Raw genomic sequence first — 16,275 nt, 5'->3', positions numbered from 1 at the left:
TGATAGCAGGAACACACTCGTGGTTATCCCATGCACCCTCTATTACAAATTTGTGCAGTAATATGGTGATTTAACCGGTTATACTGCCACTCATGAACAGCATTCCAGGGGGTCTTTTCCAATAGAATAACTGTCACCCACATACCGCTGTTGTAACCCAACATGCTCTACAGCAGAGGTTCCCAATCTTTTGTTTGTCACGCCCCCCTTCTGCCGAAAAGAAAACTTCCGTGCCCCCCCCCCCCCCCCCCCAAAAAAAAATATAGAGATTTTTATTGATAATGAAGAAACTATTGAAAAATTTGTGATGGGGGCATCATGTAACATGGTGGGCCGTTAATGTATCGACTCGCAGTTATTATGTCATCAGTCTAGTCTACTGATTATAAGCCACGCCTAAAGTAAAGAAAGTCCTCGGTAAACAACGAAAAATATTTGCGACCTTTGCAGATTAGTGGATGCGGACCATTATTTTAAGTTGAGTGTAGCTTATTACTTTCACTGATTATCAAAAATAGTCACTCAGTCACAGTGTTAACAAACATCACTGATTTGTACGCCTATAGCGCTCCCCATTGTCATTGCGCATAGGTTCACATTTATGTCAACGACGACAGTTACCGAACGGCAACAAAGGCCCAGTTCACAGAACCAGACAAAAAATAAAAAATAAGTTTTACGAAATAATTTTGCAGACTACACAGAACTTTAAAAAATATGAATAAAACAACTTCCTTACCTTGATTACATTCGCTTGCTACACACCATTTCTTCACCAGTATACGATTTTAGGACTACTCTTCGCTTCCCATATCTAGGATAAACTTTCGCTGTGTCTTCATCCAGAAGAAATACCATTATTAGTTGAAATAACATACCACACCTAACATCAGAATCCATAAGGATCACAGGCAGTATTTATATTTAAATCAGATTCACTATGTTTATTTTATATTGTTTCTTCAAAATAGTTTTTTTTTATAATTTTACAGTATAACCTACGTGTAATGATAGTTAGGAGGAAAATAACAAGTTCTCTTATAATGTGATGTATTTATTATAAAAATATTATTTCCACACACACATGGCAAGAAACAAATAAATCCATGTGAAGCATGAGCTTGCATATTTTTTACAAGATTTTGAATTCTTGGCTGAATAGTAGAAACTGCGCAGTGTAAATCGTTGGCAACACTGAGTTTGCTTCTAAGCTTATTTTTTATCGCCACTACCGCTGAAAATGCTCTTTCGCACAAATAAGTGCTTGAAAATGGTAAATACAGTTTCAGTGCTTGTTCTGCTGTGCTGGGATACACTGTAATCGCATCACATGGGGATCCGTGGGTTGACAGGGTAATAAAACGGCATTTTTGCAGTTACGCAGTATAAGGGATTATTACTCTGATCGACATAGCCTACTACGGCTAAAAGTTATAACATGATTACGTTCAGTTCATGTGTACAAATGTACGGAATAGTTAATACCTGACTTTTCTGTTTTCCAATTGTCAGAAGTAAGTTGTTTACAAATCTGATATATTAGAATTAACGCATATCGCCTTTGTAATTTTGAGAGTTTCTGTGTGTGACATTCTAAACATGACATACTAAACGTGATCTTCAAAAGCTGTGTGTTGTAGGATAGGTTATTGGGATAGGATTGCGGGAAGTGGGACGCCAAACGATTGCATTTAGCACCATAATCTATCATTAATACCTACACATTAATTTTTATTAAAATATCGATATTAAAAAAGAAATATCAGGTTTATACCGCTAACTCCACCCGCGCCCCCCTTGTAACATCATCACGCCCCCCAGGGGGGCGCGCCCCCCCCAGTCTGGGAACCCGTGCTCTACAGTGTGCCGACATGGCCTGCTCAATAGCCAGATCTGTCTGCAATCGAGCTTATGAAGGGCATCATCAGACGACAACCCCAGCGTCATCACAAACAGTGTTAACCTTCCCTATATTGACGGACTTAGTGTAACAGCTTTCGAAATGTGGTGCTACAGAAGAATGCTGAAGATTAGATGGGTAGATCACATAACTAATTAGGAGGTATTGAATAGAATTGGGGAGAAGAGGAGTTTGTGGCACAACTTGACCAGTTGGTAGGACATGTTCTGAGACATCACGGGATCACAAATTTAGCATTGGAGGGCAGTGTGGAGGGTAAAAATCGTAGAGGGAGATCAAGTGTAGTTTGAGCTCTCTGAGACTGCAGACGTGTGTGCAAGTTGCGTTTGTGTGAGTGTGTGAGTGTGTGTGTGTGTGTGTGTGTGTGTGTGTGTGTGTGTGTACTGCTGACAAAGGCCTTAATGGCCGAAAGCTATGAGTGTGTGAATCTTTTTATTGTGCCTATCGCGACTCGGCATCTCCGCTATATTGTGAGTAGCAACTTTCCTTCTCTGGTATTGTTGATTTAATATTACAGGACATAAGGAGTAATGCATCTTGTTTCTTGCACTACAACCAATGGACATGGTGTGTTCTGTAGCAGCTTAACTATTTCAATTCCTTCTATTTTGTAGATTAAATGGAATCTGAACTGTTTCTACAATGTTGTGTGTCTTGACAAACTCATGCTCTTATATATAATTTCACATCAAAATTGATACGAGAGGTTTTACAACTGGATTATTCAAATTTTATAGAAACTTTAAGTTTTATTTTCATATCTGAAGATGGACTTTGAGATGGTCAAAACTAGTAATCTAAAAACATAAATGGAATTATGTCTAGAAATAAAAATAACTTTAACAATTGTGTCAATTACCATCACCTCCAAATGATAAAAAGTCATTCTTCACAACTGGGAATTGTGTGATTTTTTGTAAATAATTTAAGTTACTGTAAACTGCCAGGTTTCCATAGAGTAAAAGTTTCTTATGACGCAAAATGAAATGTTTACATTAGCCCACATTTGTGCTGTGTTGTAGGAGTGGCAAACAATGTACGATCTGGCCAAGATGTTCCTGCACTGCTTGAACCACTGGAACTTCGAGACGCCCAGTGTCCGCCGCCACACGGTCACTGCAGAGGAGATATCTGCGTACAAAGTCAATTACACCAGGTGAGCCACGGGAGAAGTGTTTTTGTCAGAGGCAGCCATGTTGGCTGTTTTGTTTGTTGTAGTAGCTTCAACTAGCTGATACCACATAAACTTCCTTTACCACCCATATATTTTTCATTTGCTGTTGCTGGTATGCAAGCTGTGTGAAATTCTCAGAAGTAAAGATGGATGATATATGATTTGTATAATAACCGAGGGGGAACAATAGGAATGGAAGGCCAACAGCAAAGTGCTTGGATTAAAAGTGGTATAAGACATGAATGTAGTCATTCTCCTTATTGTACAGTCAGTACATTAAAAGATCAGCAATGGAAATAAAACAAAGGTTCAAGAGTGCGATTCAAATTCAGGGTGAAAGAGTATCAGTTATAAGTTTCATTACTGACATTGCTATCCTTAGTGAATGTGAGGAAGAAATAGAGGACAAGTTGAATGGAATGAGCAGTGGAATGAGTACAGAGTATGGATTAAGGCTAAATTGGAGAAAAATAAAAGTAATAAGGAGTAGCAGAAATGAGACTAGCGATGAACTTGACATCAAAATTGGGGGCCACTAAGGAGACGAGGTGCAGGATTCTGCTACCTCTGAAGCAAAGGGGACCTAAAAAGCAGATTAGCACAGCAAAGAGGGACTTCCTGGGAAAGAGAAGTCGGCAGCATTAAACAGTGGCCATAATCTGAGGAAGAAATTTCTGAGAATGTGTGTTTGGAGCACAGGATTATATGGTGGTGAATCGTGGTCTGTGGAAAAACCAGAACAGAAGAGAATCGAAACATTTGAGATGCATTGCTCTAGAAGGATGTAGAAAATTAGGTGAGAGATTGATAAGGTGAGAAATGAGGAGGTTGTCTGCAGAACTGTCGAAGAAAAGAACGCTTAGAAATCACTGACAAGAAGAAGGGATAGGGTGATGGGACATGTATTAAGGTGTCAGAGAATAACTATCATAGTATTAGAGGGACTGTACAGGGCAAAAACTGTAGGGGAAGACAGAGATTGGAATACTTTCAACAAATAACTGGGGACATAAGGTGCAAGTGCATTGAATTGGTCATAAGACGAGTCTTACAAATAATGCAAAGTGTAGGCCTCATAGCCTAGTTTGAGAAACTCAAAATAGGCCAACAGTTTATGAAAAGCGCAAAATTTGTTTCTGGTTCAAAAATGAGCTCATTGTTTTTTTGGTGGTAAATCTAGAAAATGTTTTAAAGGTAGCAGTTGGACAGCATCACATTCTCATTGTTCTAAGCACTTCAGACCCATCTGAAGGCAATGAAAAACTGCCCCATTGGATGGTCCTTCTTTCATTATGTTTCTTGCTGCTCAGCCCTTCGTCACCAGAGGGTCTTGGTCATCAGTGACACTGCGAACTGTTTGATCATCTATCAGTGTTTAATAGTCAGGGTCAACAACATTACATTTCAGCAGTTCTGAATGTTTTTCTGATCACATGTTCAAACTATGAAGGTATTTCAATCAGCCCAGCCAGTTTTTACACCGATTGACTTTTGCGGCTCTTCAGGTTGTAATGTAACAGACTACTGAAACTATCAATACCATCGGCTGGCAAGCTATGCGGTGCCGTGAATCAACGTGAAAGAACAATTATATTAATATAAAATTACAGTGAACTTTAATTATGTCAACATAAACTGAAATATTATCATTTTATTATAAAAACTAATAATTTGCAGGAAAATCGTATTATGTATTGCTGAAGAACTATTTGAGAACTCTATTGAATTTTCGTACTGTTTTCATAAGTGTATACGTGTGATGTATAAAATATCTATGCTTAATTCATGTTGGCAAACCTGCGTACTTTGTAACGTCTTTGATTGTTAATCCAGAAAAAGTTTGCCGGGTGAGGCTAAGAGACAGTCGCGTTTTGATGATTCTAAGAGACAGTGAGTCTTGAGAAGTCGTGAGAAAGATCGTGTTATTGAACATTTTGAGACGACAACTTATGTTGGAAAAGCTTATATTGGTGAACTACTGGTTGTTATGAAGATGATATTACGAAAATATATAATATGGAAATCTTTAAACAGTATCAGTTCTTACGTAGCATATTACAAACCCAAGGACCCATTGTAGTAACAATTACAGCAAATCCAGAATTTACCCTAGACAACGAGCAAGCAACAACGAGTATTCAAGGTAAGGTAATTAAATTATTTCATGTTCGTACTGTGAAGTTACGTTCTCTTTGTCAAATATTTAAGTCTCTTATGCTCAGTTAATAGAGTGAACAGACTGACGGGGACTTGTGGCCCACTATTGAAACCAGGAGGACCACACAGGTTTTTAAATACGTGTCATAATTTGATATAAAATAGTTGATGATATTAAATATTTGTTCCCCGGACGAGAGAGGTGCAATACAAGGTGCAGTTTATTGTGAAAGAGATATCAGGGAAGAATGTGGATGCTTAACATATTACATCTCTCTTGTGTGAAAATGAAACTGTTAATGATCCACAAGAATTGTGCAACATCTATATTTATGAAGAAGAGTATCTGTCTGTTTGTCTGTCTGTCTGTCTGTCTGTTTGTAATTCACACAAATTTACAGTTTCATACTGATCTTGATTAAATTTTGCTAATTTACCTTTGAGAAAAGAGGAGGATCACCGTCTACATAAAATTTTGTAATCTGACTTCAAACATGTATAAAGGAAAAAGGTGGTTACGAAAAATCTCTAAAAGTTCTTGGTAGATTTATTTCAAATTTATACATCATCCCCTAATGGACATTTGGTCAGACAAAGGCTATATATTTTTTACTATACACATTATATAAATGTATGTGTAGAGTATATAAAGGAAAAATGTTGTTATGAGACATTGTAAAAAGTACTGGACTAATTTACTTCAAAGTTCTTGGCCGATTTACTTAAAATTTCTGCATTCATATGAAACAATGAAGACAGTTAAATGCCTAGCAATCGAAATATGTTGTGGTAAACTGACTGTAATTCCTATAATGAGGCTAAATTATTGTGGCAATACCCATCTTGAGATAGTGCCATCAGACGTCACAGGATCACAGGGTGAACAAAAGTTTGAGAATTTGGCAGAAATATGATTACCAACTCTTATTTATTTATTAGTTGCTATTGTTACATTGTCCGCAGCTCACGGTCTTGCAGTAGCGTTCTAGCTTCCTGCGCACGGGGTCCCGGATTCAATTCCTGGCGGGGTCAGGGATTTTTCCTGCCTCGAGATGACTGGGTGTTGTTGTGTTGTCTTCATCATTGTCATTCATCCCCACTACGGTCAGAGGAAGGCAATGGCAAACCACCACCACTAGAACCTTGCCTAGTACAGCGGTGCGGGTCTCCTGCATCGTCCCCTACGCTCATCGGAGTATGGTACCTCACCACCACCACCACCACCGTCATCATCATCGTCATCATCATCATCATCACTGTTACATATGCAACAGAACAAGGCTGGCTCTGAAGAACCTAGTGCCAAATGTAATCATCAGGGGTTACGTTGCAGGTGAAGACATATTCATTCATCGCACTTTGTTGATACCCGGCGGTTTGAATGTGTCCTTCTATTTAAAGCTATTGCAATTTCCCATGTGGCTTGCATTTGTCCTAACTTTAACCATTTTTGATGAATTCGGGTTGAAGGCTCAGAGGTGTGCACCCAGTCATTAGTCAGTCACCAATTTACCTATTTTCAGAGATCTGCTGCTTAATAATGAGTTGACCTACAGTACAAATCTTAATTTGCTAAGTTGCTATAATGAATGAAAAGTAGGATACATCATTCAGTATTTTTTTGAAGAATCATAACTTTTTATGGGGAAACAGCACAGACCTCAGCTTGCACACTGTAACTCTTTAGTCCTAGTATTAAATATAAATAATAATGAAAAGCACTCAACAGTTCTTACCTTCACTTAAAGGTGACTCAATTGGAAAAACATCAAATTTGATTAATTTCAATGTCCTGGGGAGGGAGAGTACATAGACAGTTTAATCTCAACTTGATTTTTTGCTGAAATGTTTACATATCTGGTAGTAACCTTAAGTGCAAGAAAGAGTATCCTAACTCACTTTATTCATTATCAAAGAATGAAATGAAAGTGCTACATACACTTACCACCCATATTCAATATTACAGGGAATTGCTAAATAAAAAGTGTGTTATTCCTTGAAAAATTGTTCCTAAAATGTTTGTGGTCAACCTGTAGGTCATAACTGTAAACAGTTAAAAGCTGAAAAGTTACCAATCATTTTTCATGAAGTATATGTTGTATTTCACTATTAAATGTCTTTTCATTGTAAATAATTATAAAAGATGACTTGGGTGCACAAATATGATGATATATCCTTATTCTTTTATTGTAAATTAAAAAGACAACTTCAGTGAAATAAAAGAAAATATGCAAATAGTAGTGAGAGACATTAATAATTTTTTACATATACAGGGTGTTACAAAAAGGTACGGCCAAACTTTCAGGAAACATTCCTCACACACAAATAAAGAAAAGATGTTATGTGGACATGTGTCCGGAAACGCTTAATTTCCATGTTAGAGCTCATTTTAGTTTTGTCAGTATGTACTGTACTTCCTCGATTCACCACCAGTTGGCCCAATTGAAGGAAAGTAATGTTGACTTCGGTACTTGTGTTGACATGCGACTCATTGCTCTACAGTACTAGCATCAAGCACATCAGTACGTAGCATCAACAGGTTAGTGTTCTTCACGAACGTGGTTTTGCAGTCAGTGCAATGTTTACAAATGCGGAGTTGGCAGATGCCCATTTGATGTAGGGATTAGCACGGGGCAATAGCCGTGGCGCGGTACATTTGTATTGAGACAGATTTCCAGAACAAAGGTGTCCCGACAGGAAGACGTTCGAAGCAATTGATCGGCGTCTTAGGGAGCACGGAACATTCCAGTCTATGACTCGCGACGGGAAGACCTAGAACGACGAGGACACCTGCAATGGACGAGGCAATTCTTCGTGCAGTTGACGATAACCCTAATGTCAGCGTCACAGAAGTTGCTGCTGTACAAGGTAACGTTGACCACATCACTCTATGGAGAGTGCTACGGGAGAACCAGTTGTTTCCGTACCGTGTACAGCGTGTGTAGGCACTATCAGCAGCTGATTGGCCTCCACGGGTACACTTCTGCGAATGGTTCATCCGACAATGTGTCAATCTTCATTTCAGTGCAAATGTTCTCTTTACGGATGAGGCTTCATTCCAACGTGATCAAATTGTAAATTTTCACAATCAACATGTGTGGGCTGACGAGAATCCGCACGGAATTGTGCAATCACGTCATCAACACAGATTTTCTGTGAACGTTTGGGCAGGCATTGTTGGTGATGTCTCAATTGGGCCCCATGCTCTTCCATCTACGCTCAGTGGAGCACGTTATCATGATTTCATATGGGATACTCTACCTGTGCTGCTAGAATATGTGCCTTTACAATTACGACACAACATGTGGTTCATGCACGATGGAGCTCCCGCACATTTCAGTCGAAGTGTTCGTACGCTTCTCAACAACAGATTCGGTGACCGACAGATTGGTAGAGGCGGACCAATTCCGTGGCCTCCACGCTCTCCTGACCTCAACCCTCTTAACTTTCATTTATGGGGGCATTTGAAAGCTCTTGTCTACGCAATCCCGGTACCAAATGTAGAGACTCTTCGTGCTCGTATTGTGGACGGCTGTGATACAATACACCATTCTCCAGGGCTGCATCAGGGATTCCATGCAACTGAGGGTGGATGCATGTATCCTCGCTAACGGAGGACATTTTGAACATTTCCTGTAACAAAGTGTTTGAAGTCATGCTGGTACGTTCTGTTGCTGTGTGTTTCCATTTGATGATTAATGCGATTTGAAGAGAAGTAATAAAATGAGCTCTAACATGGAAAGTAAGCATTTCCGGACACATGTCCACGTAACATATTTTCTTTCTTTGTGTGTGAGGAATGTTTCCTGAAAGTTTGGCCGTACCTTTTTGTAACACCCTGTATAATGGCGTATACAGACATAAAAAATTCTGTAAAGAATGGTTTGGGTAACAAATCCAGATATAAAGAAGGAAATTTCATATTTAAAGCTCTTCCATCTTGCCGATGACATTGTTTTCCTTGACATATTTATCCAAAAACGAAATTTCACTCAAATGTAAGAGATACAGTCTCTTCATAGCACTCATTATCAAGTTTATACAACTGTGCACTATAACTTTGTAATGATGGGACATCTACTTTACATCAGTGCATCTTATATGCCAGCAAATATGGTAATAAATGATGGAGACAGAGTTGTTAGCCAATACTTAATGTCAGGAGGGGAAACGTGTAGTACTGCTAGTAAACACACACACACACACACACACACACACACACACACACACACACACAAGTAAAAATGACACACTACTGTCCAGCTTTTGATACAAATAGTTTATTTGTTTGGGAGGAGAGAGCTAAGTTGGGGAAGGGTAAAGGAGGCCAGGTCACTCAGACCCCAGTATGAGAGAGATGAAACCAAGGTGAGTTTGAGGGGAGGCAGAGATGAATGGGAAGGCTTCTATTGGCAGTACTTACATATTTTACCGTCTGTAGCTAAGCGATGTTCAGCAATTCTGTATCATAGCTTTATCAGCTTTTTTATTGAATTTTCCTTTGATTCAAGATTCAGCGTTTCCCATACCTAATACAAGATTTGAAAGAATTAGTATCCAAGCAGTGGCAGGCATTCAACAAGAGAATTAATACTTGTAACTTTTTTCTAGATCTACCACTCATTTGAAGCAGGGTTCATTAGCCTCATTAAAATTCCTAAAAAGTCCTTTTTCAGCTAATAAATTTTAAGGGTGCTTGAAAATTCCTTGTTTTTGTGTGTCCCTCAAAAATTACTGTTGTTTGACATGTCATTTCACAGAATGATTTTTATACCTTTGTTTTAGTTTATTAACTCTCAAAATTTGATGCGGCAAGTTTATGCATTACAAGTAGTGTGATTTCATATTAACGACCGTAGGAAAATATATACACACTACACGATGTCACTACAAATGTCGCATTACTTGTTAAGAAATTATATGCTATAGATCGCCATCAGAATGTACAATTACTTCCATGTAAACGTGACTTGTGCACAAAGTGTTCAAGTGCAGGGGGAGCTTCAAATTGGAATGTGGACTTTATTTTAAGTAGTCTGTACCATTTGTTCATGACAAAACTCTACCATCTGGTGAGCAAGATGTATGAGACAGGCGAAATACCTTCAGACTTCAGGAAGAATGTAATAATTCCAATCCCAAAGAAAGCAGGTGTTGACAGATGTGAAAATTACTGAACTATCAGTTTAATAAGTCACAGCTGCAAAATACTAACGCGAATTCTTTACAGACGAGTGGAAAAACTGGTAGAAGCGGACCTCGGGGAAGATCAGTTTGGATTCCGTAGAAATGTTGGAACACGTGAGGCAACACTAACCTTACGACTTATCTTAGAAGAAAGATTAAGAAAAGCCAAACATAGGTTTCTATCATTTGTAGACTTAGAGAAAGCTTTTCACAATGTTAACTGGAATACTCTTTTTCAAATTCTGAAGGTGGCAGGGGTAAAATACAGGGAGCGAAAGGCTATTTACAATTTGTACAGAAACCAGTTATAAGAGTCGAGGGGCATGAAAGGGAAGCAGTGGTTGGGAAAGGAGTGAGACAGGGTTGTAGCCTCTCCCCGATGTTATTCAATCTGTATATTGAGCAAGCAGGAAAGGAAACAAAAGAAAAATTCGGAGTAGGTATTAAAATTCATGGAGAAGAAGTAAAAACTTTGAGGTTTGCCGATGACATTGTAATTCTGTCAGAGACAGCAAAGGTCTTGGAAGAGCAGTTGAACGGAATGGACAGTGTCTTGAAAGGAGAGTATAAGATGTACATCAACAAAAGCAAAATGAGGATAATGGAATGTAGTCATATTAAATCGGGTGATCCTGAGGGAATTAGATTAGGAAATGAGACACTTAAAGTAGTAAAGGAGTTTTGCTATGTGGGGAGCAAAATAACTGATGATGGTCGAAGTAGAGAGGATATAAAATGTAGACTGGCAATGGCAAGGAAATCGTTTCTGAAGAAGAGAAATTTGTTAACATCGAGTATACATTCAAGTGTCAGGAAGTCGTTTCTGAAAGTATTTGTATGGAGTGTAGCCATGTATGGAAGTGAAACATGGACGATAACTAGTCTGGACAAGAAGAGAATAGACGCTTTTGAAATGTGGTGCTACAGAAGAATGCTGAAGATAAGGTGGGTAGATCACATAACTAATGAGGAGGTATTGAATAGGATTGGGGAGAAGAGAAGCTTGTGGCACAACTTGACTAGAAGAAGGGATCGGTTGGTAGGACATGTTTTGAGGCATCAAGGGATCACAAATTTAGCATTGGAGGGCAGCGTGGAGGGTAAAAATCGTAGGAGACCAAGAGATGAATACACTAAGCAGATTCTGTTGGATGTAGGTTGCAGTATGTACTGGGAGGTGAAGAAGCTTGCACAGGATAGAGTAGCATGGAGAGCTGCATCAAACCAGTCTCAGGACTGAAGACCACAACAACAACAACCACCATTTGTTCAAAGATTCAAATGCGAAGTGTGAAGATTATGTGTTCAAACACCAAGAAATTGGTTAGACAGTGGTCTGGCAGTATCAACACACACAGAAATCTGGGGTGATGTGAAAAAGTGTGTGTCCAGTGTTGAGAAAGGAGAGATAACTAAACCGAGTTGTAAGTCATTCACTGTCATACAAAACAGTGTAAAAGATAAGCATATATATGTCAAGTTAAACTTCTTTCTTTGGTTCATAAAACTTACTGAGCCATTTTTGAAACACTATCAAAGTGATGAACCCCTGCTTCCATTTCTTGCTGCATATTTGACAACTTTTATCTGCATTACTCTGTCAACATTCAAGAAGAAGAAAAAGTTACAGCACTGAGTTCTCCAGCAAAATTAGCAGAGTTCACTTTTGATAAAGGTTCTCAGAATGACGCATCAAAATTTAGTTTGGGATTTTTTGGGACTGATTGTTGCAGGACTCTAAATAGGAACAAAGTTACAGAGACACACACATTGGGAGTAAAATGGGAATCTATGGACTTTACTGTTCCATTTATTAAAAAGGTTGTATAAGGGGCTCCAGTAAACTATCCTCTAATTAGACTTATTTCTTGTCTGGACCCAAGGAATATTATGTCAAAGAAAAAGTCCTGTGCTAAGAGAATGCTCATAAGTGATCCACATTGTCGTGCTTGTATGATTAAAGAATAAGATAATGGTGTGTGAAGGATAGATGATTTTAAGGAACTCAGTGGACAGTAACTATGTGTGTCCAGATGAATGTGTCAGCTCGTTTCTGCAGCAGAGAAATTTTGTACACTGTGCTTCATACAGAAATTTTTCCATTTTTGATCCCATATCTCAGGATTCTAAATTGCACGATTTTTTTCTAAAATACCGTATTTACTTGAATCTAAGCCGCACTCGAATCTAAGCCGCACCTGAAAAATGAGACTCGAAATCATTTTTCTCCATTTGAAAATCTTTGTAGATGCCTCTTTAGTACATTACATTCTGCATAGAAATTAGTCATCTTAGATTTAAAAATCTAGTCAGTTGCCGTGCTTCATTTCTGACTGTATCACTATTCAGCATAAGAATAATACAAATATAAATATGACACGATATGTATATTCTTCCGTGTTTGCTGTTGTCTCACTCTAGTTTCGTAGTTTATTAGGCAGACAGGATTTAAAGGAGATAGCAGCAAACATGAGAGAATACACAGCATAATGTTAGTATTCTTCTACCTTTTCGTTTAATTTATTTGCTGGCGCAGAGGTTTTTGTGCCAGTGTTTATCTTTGTGCCTGCAAAGCATCCCTGTGTAGCACTACATATATTCGATGGCAGACGTTAGTTGTGGCAGCACCTACCAACATTTTTCAGAACTTCTGCTTACTTTGCACTCGATTCTAAGCCACAGACGGTTTTTGGATTACAAAAAAACAGAAAAAAAGTGAGGCTTAGATTTGAGTAAATATGGTATAAGTTTAAGGAAGAATATATGTAAGTGTGGGATATTGTGAAAATGCTGTTGATATTATCATGTGGACAAACCTCTGTAGAAAGTGGATGCTCAGTAATAAATAGAAAGTTGGATGTAGAAAACCTAAAGGAGCTGTCTTAAATTTCTTTGAGAATAGTCAAGTACCACCTCAGCTTTTGTCATGGCTTACTAAAAGTGGAAATGTGAAAAGAACTTTTGCAATCAGCACCTAATGCTAGGGAAAGATACATGTTATATCTTGACAATAAAAAAAATGCCAAGGAAACCGAGGTTGCCTCTGAGAGAAGAACTGGAATCATTAAAGGAGGCGAGAGCATGTTTAGAAACTGATGTTGGAAAGCTAACGGAGAGTAAGGAAGACTATGGATACTACAGTTTGTTGTCAAACATTTCGTGAAGAGTAGCTAAGGGAAAAAAAATGGGGAAATAAGTGAAATTGAGAGACAAATTGAAGGAAAAAAAAAGAAGTCTGAAGAATTAAGTGAAAATCATTTTATGCTGCTTTCTCACGTTAAACATAATGTATTAATTAAAAAATAGTGACCAAACTTAAAATGTTGCAAGTTTTTTTGAATAGGCCAGGGACTGGGGGGGGGGATGCAGTATAAGGTGTTATATAATTACATGATTAAACTTCGATATTTTTTCACAACAATTTTGTAAAGTGTTAAATATAACTAGTGGTGAAGCTGAGTGGTAATTTTTCATACTATGCTAGAAACTTCAGATTAATTGAAGAAATGTTTTAATAGTGAGACAACGTATTTTTTATGTATACTGTGTATACGTGCAAGCAGTGACTCCTTAATCTCCTTATATTCTTCAGCTTAAAAGCACCTTAACCTTAACAAAAATATGAACCATGTGAAATGGTTAATGTTACCCCAAGATTTTTTCTGAGTTCTCCTTGCCTGTTGACAGGCGATATCTACTTCTGTTGTTGTCAGTAGCCTCATTGTTACATTGCTGTCTTGCTGTTGAGGACTGAGCACCAGTGATGTCAGAGCCCACTGCATCTATTCGGATTGTGTCAAAAACATTCATCCAGTTTCACAGGACTACAAAAATGACAGTATAAACTACTGCAAAGCTATTTACAGGATTTTAGAAGGGTATTTCTTTTACTAGTGGGCACATACAAACTAGGTTTACACTTCACGATGACATTTACAATTCTAGCACTCATTTACCTTTCACACATATTCAATCTGCCCTTTGCTGCATGCATAACAAATGCCCAAATGACAGACAAATGTATACGCTCTCCGTGAGATCAGATGATCTTGGGAGACCAGTGGTGTAACCTTAGGCCCGTATGCCCCTTATGGCTGATGCACCATTGAGACAACTAATTATAAAGAAACGCTCTTACGTATGGATCTCAGTGTTGCGGTGCTCGCTCCTGTTGAAAAATGAAATTTTCAGCATGTTCCCACAGTTGTGATAGAAGGTAGATCCCTATAATATCCTAGTATGTCGGTCCTGTAACCATCTTTTCTGCAAAAAAAGGAACGGCCAAAAATCTTCCATCACCAAATGGTACAATACACATGAAGCTTTGTGGAGTCTCTCTTGCACTCGACTATGATATGTGGCTGCATGTTTCCCATATTCTTATCTTGTGGCGGTTTACTTTTCCACTTAAATGGACTGTGGCTTCATCTCTGAACACTAACAATGAAATGAAATTGTCATTTGCTATGACCATGCTTTGTATGGGCATATTGTTTATCACCATCACAAATGCCTGTGTAGCAGTTGACTGCTGTGTGGTTTGGAACACAAATGCCACTACAGAACACTCAAGACAAGCACATAAGGAATGGCTAATTCTCATCAGGCACAATGAGCAGAAGTGAGTGGACTCTATGCGAAACTCTCGAATGAGCATGTGTGCTACATGTGAATTTGCCCTCACATAAGCAAGTGACTTGAAACAGCTGATGCCGTCGTCAAATGCTCTGCACTGTAGTTTTCAAATTTAAAAAAATTTGGAGTCATTACTTTTCAGCATGCCCTCGCACTTTAATTTTAGAGTGAGTGAGTCCTTGTCTTCACCAGGTGGCTGGTGTTCTGCCACGTGCCAGCATTCTGTGACTCACTGCCACACTTCGAGACGACGCTGGTGTTCGGGCGGACGTTGCTGCGTGCCGTGTTCCGCTCGGTGTGCCGCCAGCTGATGGACAAGTGCCACAGTGAGCGTGACCGCATGCCACCCGAGAAGAGGGTGCTGGTACTAACACACTTCCCCAGGTGAGTGCACAACTGGCGGGAGCGTTACTGTCTTCGTCAGCATCCACTGCTTGTGATGGGACCACATGGCAATCAGATTTTTATAGTTTCTTGTATTTATGGTACGTGAAGATCAGAATTCAAATATACCTGTCCCAAAACCGTTTGATGCAACTCTCAAGAATACTCAAGAAATACACTTTGAAAATTTCCCATTTTTTATTATGCTGAACCAATCAGAGCTTTTTCAGCAAGCAACATGGCTACGTGTTAGAGTGTATGCCTGATGCATGGTGTGCATGTTCTGTGAGCATTTGTTGTTGTTGTTGTTGTGGTCTTCAGTCCTGAGACTGGTTTGATGCAGCTCTCCATGCTACTCTATCCTGTGCAAGCTTTTTCATCTCCCAGTACCTACTGCAACCTACATCCTTCTGAATCTGCTTAGTGTATTCATCTCTTGGTATCCCTCTACGATTTTTACCCTCCACGCTGCCCTCCAATACTAATTTGGTGATCCCTTGATGCCTCAGAACATGTCCTACCAACTGATCCCTTCTTCTGGTCAAGTTGTGCCACAAACTTCTCTTCTCCCCAATCCTATTCAATACTTCCTCATTAGTTACGTGATCTACCCATCTAATCTTCAGCATTCTTCTGTAGCACCACATTTCGAAAGCTTCTATTCTCTTCTTCTCCAAACTATTTATCATCCATGTTTCACTTCCATACATGGCTACACTCCATACGAATACTTTCAGAAATGACTTCCTGACACTTAAATCAATACTGGATGTTAACAAATTTCTCTTCTTCAGAAACGCTTTCCTTGCCATTGCCA

General features: G+C 38.8%; 1 protein-coding gene across 3 annotated transcripts in view; it reads left to right on the top strand.

Annotated features, from left to right (window-relative positions):
* Positions 1-16,275, top strand: part of LOC124553680 (histone acetyltransferase KAT2A) — a 327,182-nt gene that overhangs the window by 148,131 nt on the left and 162,776 nt on the right. For all 3 annotated transcript variants that reach the window (XM_047127565.1, XM_047127567.1, XM_047127566.1), the window contains 2 exons: positions 2,944-3,077; positions 15,267-15,458. In XM_047127565.1, the coding sequence (XP_046983521.1) occupies positions 2,944-3,077; positions 15,267-15,458 (326 nt within the window). The remainder of the gene's footprint in view (positions 1-2,943; positions 3,078-15,266; positions 15,459-16,275) is intronic.

The sequence above is a fragment of the Schistocerca americana genome, chromosome 11 (assembly GCF_021461395.2).
Source record: "Schistocerca americana isolate TAMUIC-IGC-003095 chromosome 11, iqSchAmer2.1, whole genome shotgun sequence".
NCBI lineage: Eukaryota > Metazoa > Arthropoda > Insecta > Orthoptera > Acrididae > Schistocerca > Schistocerca americana.
This window is presented reverse-complemented; position numbering and strand designations above follow the sequence as displayed.